This window comes from Hyalella azteca, unplaced genomic scaffold (assembly GCF_000764305.2).
Source record: "Hyalella azteca isolate HAZT.00-mixed unplaced genomic scaffold, Hazt_2.0.2 contig7095, whole genome shotgun sequence".
NCBI lineage: Eukaryota > Metazoa > Arthropoda > Malacostraca > Amphipoda > Hyalellidae > Hyalella > Hyalella azteca.
In genome coordinates this window covers 103,230-113,796 of record NW_025937227.1, presented here as the reverse complement: position 1 = coordinate 113,796, position 10,567 = coordinate 103,230, and the positions used below count along the sequence as shown (strand labels likewise).

The 10,567-nt window shown below is 37.5% G+C and overlaps 1 protein-coding gene across 1 annotated transcript; it reads right to left on the bottom strand.

Moving 5' to 3' along the window:
* Positions 1-3,697, bottom strand: LOC108667009 (beta-1,3-galactosyltransferase 6-like). Its single transcript, XM_018153987.2, has 2 exons — positions 3,506-3,697; positions 1-1,919 (listed from the first exon to the last, which is right to left on the bottom strand). Exon 2 carries the CDS (start codon positions 1,907-1,909, stop codon positions 860-862), a length of 1,050 nt encoding a protein of 349 aa, XP_018009476.1. The 5' UTR covers positions 1,910-1,919; positions 3,506-3,697; the 3' UTR covers positions 1-859.
* Positions 3,698-10,567: the final 6,870 nt, after the last annotated feature.

Sequence of the window (10,567 nt, the reverse complement as noted above, 5' to 3'; positions counted from 1 at the left end):
ACGACATTGATTAAAATACAATATTTTGATTCACTGGCAAGCGTCTGGACGAGGTGATACTTAGTAACAAACTGGCAACATTTGATGCAAGGCATACAGCAGTAAGAACGATATCATGATCCCATACATTATTAGTTCATTACCTAGACACTAAACGAAATGATATCAGACATCATTACCTCATAATAACCTATGGAACGAAATTCCAAGCCGTCATTCCGTCGGTTATATAACATATAAATCTTTGGTAATTCAGATCACCATCGAGGAGGGAAAGGTAGTAAATCTTCAGAAGACAGACCATCAAAATTGAATTAGAAACTTTAATGCACAACGGCTGGCTATTAGAACGTAAATGAGAAGGCCTCCTTACCATGAGAATCACAATGAAGACCTGACTTGTATATGATGTATGACCCAGGCTTCAATGGCCTGGACTCATTTTAATATTAATGACGAGTAAAAGTAAAGAACACATAACTGTGACACATTACATATCACGAGGAAGCCCAACGATAAAATTAATTGTAAATAAACACTACGACATTATTAGTTTCATTTTAATATTTACACAAGTTTAAGCAATAAGTTAGCTTCAAGTCAATTATAAAATTACAAAAAGTCAACCAAATTGATTAATGAAAAAATGCCCTATGCTTACAGCAGCAAGCCAGCAACGCTTAAAGAAGGAGTCTTATCACGCGTACGTCGAATAACTATAAATTTAAATCCGCAAACATGCCGGCCATTTACTTCCATATGAAGGCTTTTTTTTCGAATAAATAGAATAAAGAAAGCAAATTTTTCTAAGTCAATTTGAGAATAATCAGATGATTTGTGATCAAAAATTAGTGAAAAACTACGGTATAGAAGAGTCATTCCTTATACAACATTTGGAGGGCGGAACATCCCAGTTGTAGATGTAGGATGATCGCGATTTGAATGAATTTTTACACATGGTACCGTCTAACTGAATATGGTTGAATTTATCTCTCATGCTCTGGATTGTCTGCTTGTGAGTTACAATGTAATCGTTGTGACAGCCCCGAGACCTGTACTCTGTGTCAAACCGGGTATCGTGGATGCGGTGGAGCTGTAGGGGCGCTAGCCACACAGACAAGGAAACGTCTTCGCTGTTGTATAACTGGAACCACTTGCTATTGCTTGCTATGAACTCAACGAGGTCATGCGAGAGAATGTACCCACCTCCAAGAGCATACGGCAGATATCTATCGCACAGAACCCACTTGTCTTCCTTCCATGGACCTTCCTTGAACGGAGTGGCCCGTCCGTCAAAGAAACCCCAATATACCCTTAGCTTGTACGGGATAGACCTTAGCTCATACACAAGTCTGTCCAGTTGTACGTACGAGTCGTCATCACACTTCAGCAGGAAGCGATATCTCACGTTCTCGTGTATATGTACAGCCGACGAGAGCAACTTCTGGCTCAATGTGGAGTATGAATCCTTCAAGTTCGGTAAAAACAACATATCAGAAAACCTTCTCTGCTCTGATTGTATAGTAACATTCATGTCCTCAGACAAACCGTCAATTCCAACAGCAAAATAATGTAAACAATCCCTGCCTTCTTCCTTGAGCCAAGTTTGGCGAATGGTATTGCGCAGCTCAAAGTTCTTTGGTGCAGAAATGATGAGAATTACTAGGAAAACACTTTTTCGCTGCCCCACCCGATTTTTGTCCCAGTAACCTTGCCAGAGGCTGGTGTCATCCACGCTCATGTGTTGCAGACGTTTGGTGCACAGCTGTAGGTCGCACACGCTGGGGTCCATGGTGCTGAGGCTCAGGAAACTCCCCAGCAGAAAGCAGAAGAAGCAGCCACTAAGATATGCAAAATTTTGCACAGCTTTGCGGCACATTAGGTGGCTGGACAGTCCACTACGGCGCATCTTGAGAGATCTGCACAATATGTAGTTAATTAGTTACGTTTTATGCAATCTATCATTATGTTTGATTAGCAGTTTAACATGGCTTGCTCAATAAGATGAAAAACATATATATATAGTTCATTAAAAGTAAATAATATGGCTTTGTGGTACATGTTAAAAACCTTGCAAGAAATGCATTGGCAAAAAGTAAACAAAATATAATGTATCCACTTTGATAAAACATTCAATAAATGCTATGCATACTGAACTCAAGGAAGCAATTCAAAAGCACATCAAATGCATGCAGAAGCAAGGTTACAGTTATCAAGGTCAGCTTGATAAATGATTAGGAACATCATTTCCTTATGAATTACTAATCAATGATAATTGATAAATTTAATAAATCATGAGCAGGGCCATGCAAACCTGCTAGTTATCTATAATGCTTGTAAAATATTGCTCCCTTCTCAAACTATGAATAATGCAGGAAACAACTGCTACTTGCATTAGCAAACATTTAGCATACTGCGGTCTTATTAATACACAAATTATTTGGGTAATTTTGGCTCATTCAATATATTTATTGGTCTGGTACATAGCTATGGTTTTGATTGTCAGGAAATTACCTTGCAATATCTATAACTTTATTTTTAAATTGTAATTGATGTGATTATAACCTTTGTTAGGTTTAAATTCCATTGAAAAAAAAGAGCTGAGAAAAAGTCTCTTTTTAAGTATAGTAATAAAGCTTTGGACAAATGGATTTGGGGTGACTGTGGATTTGGGGTGATTGGATTTGGGGTGATTGGATTTGGGGTGATTGGATTTGGGGTGATTGGATTTGGGGTGATTGGATTTGGGGTGATTGGATTTGGGGTGACTGGATTTGGGGTGACTGGATTTGGGGTGATTGGATTTGGGGTGACTGGATTTGGGGTGAGTGGATTTGGGGTGATTGGATTTGGGGTGATTGGATTTGGGGTGACTGGATTTGGGGTGACTGGATTTGGGGTGACTGGATTTGAGGCGACTGGATTTGCGGTGACTGGAATTGAGGTGACTGGATTTTTGGTGAATGTATTTAGGATGACTGAATATGAATTTTTGGATTTGGGACAATCAGATTTTGGGGATGGTGGGACTGGGAATGAAGGAAATCTAAAAATTGCAATTATAATTGTCGTGAGCAATGCTATGCTAACCTGTTAGGTACAAAATAAAGCAGAAAAAGTTGCCACATGAGTAACGTCTATATAGACTCCCATTATTTGTGATCATTCACAAAGCTTCAAAGTAACATTTAAGAAGCAAAGGACCTAACTACCATTTAACAGTATAACCATTACATAATTAACCAGCAGCTGGGCAAAAATTATATATTTCAAAGTAGAGAGTTGACAACTGATTCCACCAACTCCTAAGCCTCACCATAATGCCTTTATAATAATATGCTCAAAAAATGTATTTACTTGAATTCCATGAGCAGTATAAGGACTGGGCATCTCAGGCATACAGACAATACTGGTCAAAACCCAGGGCATAGTTATTAAAGGTTTATAAAAGTGATATAGGCATAGAGCTAAAAAGTTATGCAAAACATTGTAAATAGGTTCCTACCTTTTTTCCAGAGGTTGAGATACTTGACATATACCTGTCTGGAGAATTTATAAGGGTATTCAATCAACTAATGTGGGCCAGGTTGGAAAGATTTTCAACATTGTACATGGATCATGCAGGAAGCTTGAAATGGGAATCAGGAATAATTTTCTATTGTCAAGCATCAATGGTGAATTGTGGGTGCATTATTCTGAAAAATATTACAAAATAGCATGATAGACAGTAAATTAAATTCTATTTACTGTGAACATAAATGTGATGACTAATACATGTATATGAAAGGTTGAATTCTAGGAATATTGGTTTATATATTCAAGATTGATATAACCTGGCAACTTGCTGTTTCAAAATACCAAATACCGTACTCAAGTTATATATAGTGTCATGATTTCAGATCCAATATTTACCGGTGCACATGTTTATGTATGTACCACTGCTCCTGATTTCCACCCTGCTTAACCCATTAACGCCCAAATTTTTGATTTGTGAAATTTCTATCTGAACACCTTCATATAGTGTAAATATTTCATATAAACAGTTTCTGCACAATTTTAGAGGATATAATGAGAGTAGCAGTAGTTTAAAGAAAAAGTCCCAAATGGGGATCATGGGCAAAAGGGGAATAAAACTACCGATTATTTTCGTCACCGTTCTTATTATTATTTCCAAATTTATGAAGTATGTGCTATTAGTGCCTCTTTCTAATGCTAAATGCACATTCCTTTATTTGTCACCACAAAAATTCAAACTAAATATATGAAAGTAATAATTACCCTCAAAATGAGAGTAATTTCACTGATGCCATGCAGGGAAGCTTTCAACGTGTAGCCCAACGATGCACTTGGTACATTCCTTTCAGACATTTATTTTGCGAACGACGCAATACCGTTGTCTTTCAACATCTGTTCGCTGCAGAACATGCTCTGAATTACTTCTTCCAAAGTCGTCCAACACACGCCGCTTTGATTCCTTACTGAATGATTGGCGACCTGACTTCTTTATAGGATCTGACATATAGATGATACATTCACATATACCCTTACTATTCTCCTCTTGAATTCCAGCAAGGGCATTTGTCCGTTTGCCATGTAAAGCAGAATGAGTTATGACTGTCATATCAAGAAAGTTTGTGAAAAGTGAAAAATACCATTTCTTTCCACGAACTTTGATCCTGTATTTATTGATGAGTCAATCCATTTTATTCACGCCACTCATGTACTTGTAATCGGCAATGCGCTTTGGTTGTTCTAATGAGTCCTGGTCCATCTTCTGTTTGCTCCATCTTTTCACTTTTTCAGTCGGCTCTATAACTTGATGATTTGACAACATATTGACATCGTCGTTGTCTTTCCATACAACAGCAAAGATGTTCTGGCTAATGTCTTTGCTGTATCCAATAAAGCCCTTTTATTGCTTTTTCAAGGCTTTTACTCTTTGTTCAGATGCGAGAGGTCAGTTGTTGGCACGATTGAGCCTCACTGTCCCAGAAGCTGACACATTTCGTTCAGTTAGTAACTTCAATAGATCGAAACTCGTGAAAAAATTGCCAAAAAGGATACATGATCCGATGGATTACTAGCTTTTGCAACTTTGTTCAGGGTAACTGATGCTCCTAGCCCATTGACAGACAATGAATCTTCTTTCTTGCCTTCATAAAGATCAAAATCGAAACAATATCCTGTAGTTGAACAGCTCAGCACAAAGTTTTTGAAACCAAACCGAAAAGGCTTCTCTCTGATGAACTGCTCCAGGAAATGGTGTCATAATATTGAACCATTTGCTCACCAATGCTCAGATTTTAGTAAAAAGAACCGAACATCAAGAAGAGTTGGTTTATCATTTCAATTATAAGAGCTATCTTGAACAATTTTTGGCCTGCACAAGTTCTCAATGTTGAATTATCATTGAAATGATGGTTTTGGTTCAGCTCAAGCTACCGGTTCCGACTGTTCTGTTTCATTTCCAAACCAAAAATATGTGATGAAATGATTTATTTTGCATCATTCCTTCAATTTCCTTTACTAAATGAATGATAATGTTGCTAACTTTTGTTACTTTATGAAAAATTTAGGTAATACATCAGTATGTGGTAAAATACATTTTCCTTTGCTTTACGATAATGTTACTGCCCATGATCCCCAAATGGGGATCGGCATAAAATACATATTTACAGCATTACTAACAGTATAATTGAGATTAACCTTAGAATTTTTAGAAGAACATAGACTATTCTACCACCTACTATGGTATTATGAATCAGAAATGTTTATAAATGGGAAAAATGTACATGTCAAAAATTGATATATCTGTCACATCAAGATTAAGGTCACTTCTCTCAGAAAATTTCATATATTCGATTTTTCAGACAAATGGATACAGTTTTAACTGATCTCAATCGATGTCTATAACCTTTATGTATACTTTATTGAAGAAGAACATGTTCCTGATCAATAGTTCAGGAATAATATCCATAAAATCAAACGATCCCCAATTGGGGATCATGGGCGCTAATGGGTTAAGAGGATAGTTGCATGGCACTAGTAATAAGGGACAGTTTTTTTTGTTTTTCCTTGATATCTTCTTACTGTGAAACATTTTATAAGCAAGTTTGGGCTCATTTTAAGGGTCTTTGAAAGGGCCGTTGCATAGCATCCCCCAAAACCTTTTATTCTATGCTACCCAGTTCACAATTCTATCTAGGACATTATGCACAATTTTGTGCTGACTGATGATGCATTAATTTCTTGTTAATAAGTAAAATTTTTTGGTTGAGAGAGGCAAATTCAATGAAAATTCTTTGTCATTAACTAATTTTTTGTTGATCAGAGCCTTTGCTAACCAAGATTCTACTGTAAATGCATTTTTAGGGGTGTTTATATTGTGATAATTTTTTTCCTTTCACCTTCATTTCCTAGTAATGTAGAAAAGGCTGCACAAAAGGATAGGATATATATTACTAATAATATTAGGCTCACTGCAAATTTAGGACTGTATTAATCACAAAGGAAAGCAAAATAAAAAAATGCTCACAGCCTAAATATCACCATAAGGTCTAACTGAATATTTGTTCAAACTTTAATAAAGCTGCATTAATCATTTAGGGAGATATTTTAGGCTTGCTGGAACTTGGAGACTGGCTACAAGCCCAGCCATAGAAGTTTGAAAGGCTAGGTATATATACATATATTGCCCTAAGTGCTTGCAGTAGGGTTCTTTGAATAAATAGCTTTGTTTATGAAAAGGTAAAGCTTGCTCTTGATTATAACATATTATGCATATGAAATTTGCTAAAAATCAGAATTTAGCACCCTAGTTAAAATCTAAATGAACTCTGACAGTATTTACAGAAAAGTATTGTCTATAAATATCTTTGTTCTTAGCATAGTCAAGATTGATTTGAATAACTTATGCGTATTAGAATAGACATACAAGGAAAATTTGTTCCAAAAATTTATCTCAAAATTGTCAATGCAATCAGTCAACAAAAGTGCATGGGCCATCCAATTAGCATGACACTGCATAGCCATCTTGGGCCTGATAATGTTGCAGTCAAGAAGTGTTATAGGCTACATTCTTGAAGGAAGGGATCATGATAGTCCATTCCAATTTCCAAGCACAGCAGTGCTGGTCTCCGATCGGTGTCCTGGACTCCTGATGTACCAAACTGGGATTTAATCTTCAACTCCTTAGTCCCTGCCCTATCCTGATACTCAGAAGTCTAACAGTTTAACTACATACCTCTGGTCAGGCATGGAATATATCTACTTGGCAAGCCACGATTGAATAATTTTTGGAGCCATGGTTTTATGGATTTGCCAGCCGTGATTCCATTTCTTTAAACTGTGACTTAATTTCTTCAAGTTATGATTTAATTTCTTCAAGCCATGAATTCCATATCTCAGCTATTAAAAGCCATTTATGAGCCAGCAGCCTCAAACTTTTTACTAAGTCCTGCGCACGTGTTACCACTAATCCCCAATTTTACCCTAAAAATGGTCAACACTAACATTTGTCTTCACTTGAGTGGCAACTGATCAAGTGATATTTATACGGTGATAATGCAGTCTGACCACTCGCGCGCTTAGACATGACTGCAACTACGCAACCTATAAAGAAATGTTTCAATTTGACTTGTTGTTGTTTCATTATGCAGGATATTTTGGCAGGATTGTTGAAATAGTAGAGATTGTGGAAATTGGAAATTTTATGAAGTGTCACATACTCACATTTGCAGTTTAGCAAAGTGCAAACCAAGATTTTTTAAATCAAATAAAAATAAATGACATAAGAGCCATGAGATTTCATACCTACTGGAATTATATGATATTAGAGCCACGATATTTCAGAAAAAAATAAGACTTGTCCAGCCCTGCCTCTGGTTCTCCCTGACCTTTGGTAATTCAAGTTGAAATGATTTTTTAATCATAATGATTGACCATTGATGCAGATGCAGTGAGATCAGCAGTTGACTGTTGAGGCAAGTTCAGGCAACCATCACTGGGACTGGTAGTGGTCACGTGGTGGAAAGTGGCTTCCACTGTGCAGAGAGTGAACAAAGATTTAAAGACCTACGGCGACGCATTATCGGCAAAATTTTCGCCCTCAGAAGATCTTGCCGACACATTTAGATTGAAATTCTTGCATTTAATATATTTCTCAGTCTTCAGCCAACTATTTAGAAAAAAAGTAAGGTTTCCGGTACGTTGGATGAATTACGATGCAGCAAAGCTTGTCCGGAAATCAGTTGCGATGAGTTCCCGCAAAAAATGTAAACAACATTTTTTCGATTGCGTAGTTTCGGTCGCATTAGAGCGGTCAGACTGCTTTATTACTTGTTCAGTTGACACTTGCTGTACAACCGGACTGTTGGCTTGTAAATAGTTCGTCATTACTCAGCGTAAGTGGCTTTTCATTAAAAATTACCCGGCGACGCATCTTTAAAATGGCCGGCGACGCTTTGGGCTTAAAAATCCATATATTGCTGACGCTGCATGATCTGCATCCACCCTCTGCATAGTGGAGTGGCTTCACCGCTTCACCAACACTCCGGCAAATCGCAAAGCTGCAAGCATGCAAATTGCAAAGCATGCATATGAAAAGACTCAAAAGAGCCATGTTTCAGTCTTTCAAACATAATCACTCAAAAAACACTGCTCATTTTGCGTTCCTTACACCGCAGGGCTGCTTGATATACTTGAAGTGCAGTCTTACAATATATAATAGCAGTTTCAACATTTATTAGGCCGTAGGCCTGTTGCCAATTCTTGACATCGCAGAACATTCACAGCTTGTTGCAGGCTTGAACTCACAACTCACTGCTACAATTCTGCTGTGCTTAACCGCCCGGCCTTCTCGCCAATTATGACCAGTAACTGGCACACTGAGCTGGGATCGAACCCGCGCCTCTCTCAGGCTCTCTGCGCCAATCATGGACCATGGTACTCACACCGTACTCTGAACTTTAACCACTGGGCCCCGGCCACCCTGCCCTTGGAATATGAATTGTAGCTCCAAGCCTCCAACAGTCTAACCTATATATAAGACAGATAAATGTTGTGAAATTATTCGACATCAACACAGTAAATTGGTCTCGAGAACAACCAAACGCTGCAAGAAAACGGAAACAATGGACTGAGTCGAATGTAAACTGGTGGTGGTGGTTGCGGGTTGTAGGTGAAGAAGAAGTCGCACGTTGACCGCTTGTAACACCTGGACTCAGCAATAGTTATTTAGTTGAAGTCTGACGTCATTGCTAGAGTAGAGAGGTTCTTTCTAGCTTCTTGATTCCAATCGTTAACCTTTTATCAGTTATCACTTTATGTTTCAATTGTATCAAGTAATATTACCGTTACTTTGAATGAAAATTCTTTGTTTCTTTCAAATTTAAGTACAACCACAGGTATGTCTGTCACCGGTCAAAGCTGACGAAATACTCCCCAATCGCCAAGGATGTTATCTAAAACAACGGACTGCGAGAAGACAACCCAAATTTCCGGAGTAGCGGAGCAATTAATACCGGAGAACGTTATGCACGATATTCATTTTTTTTACCATGACTGCAAAATGAGGGTTAGTTTTGAATTTATAAATACAACATTTTTCTTTCCATAAAAACATGTTAAGGTTGATTTACGACAACTAGGTAGGACCTGCACGAATGCCGTGTCGAATGGAAAACTTTTGCAGGTAACCTGGAAGAAAGGTTATGTCATCTGCAGTCCAACGAAAAATTCTTCCGTGAAATAAGTAAAGCATGTAATAATGAAAGACAAATCAAAATGAGAACGCATAGTTCCGTCAAATTTAATCAATGTGTGACCGCATGATCATGACAAGCCAAGGGACTATTTCTTACAACGTTTCATCGAGCTACGTGACTACGTTCAGTAGTTTGGGAGATATTCTATGCTCACTGATTTTAGAGTCTGGCCGCGAGACCGGCCGCTGGTCCGGCCGTAAATTTGTCCGAGACGTCTATTTCTTGAGCGCTGAAGCCTATACAATATTATGACCTGTATTAATTGGTGCAGAGCATGAAAATATTCTTGCCCATTCATTAAAGCTCGAATTGGCGCTGATTGCTATCTCACAATTTTTTATCATAATATTCATAATTTACTTATGAAGTGCACTATTTATGTGTAGCTCATACGGCACTACATGTAGAGAACTAAACATCACTCATGTCTTAATAATTAAACTGAAGCTAATCAGATTGACACCCACAATATTAAAATTAAGCTCAGATTAATTATATAATATGATTTAAATAATTCATATAAGCAATGTTTATTCATTTTTGTGCATTTTTCAAGTTACACGTCCTGAGGTCTGCAGATGTATGGCTTCACTTCTTAATCTTCTCCAAAGCTCCAGCTCTGGAGAAGGTTACGAGTTTTTTTAGCAACCTCACCATAAAAACATGAACTCAAATAATAATCAATCGTGAGTGAAATCATTTGATCTTAATTTAGCTAACATGGGAAAAATATTTCGTGAGGAGTTTGAGGCGACATATTAAAATAGAATAGAACTCTAATTCTACCTCAGATGCGACTGATT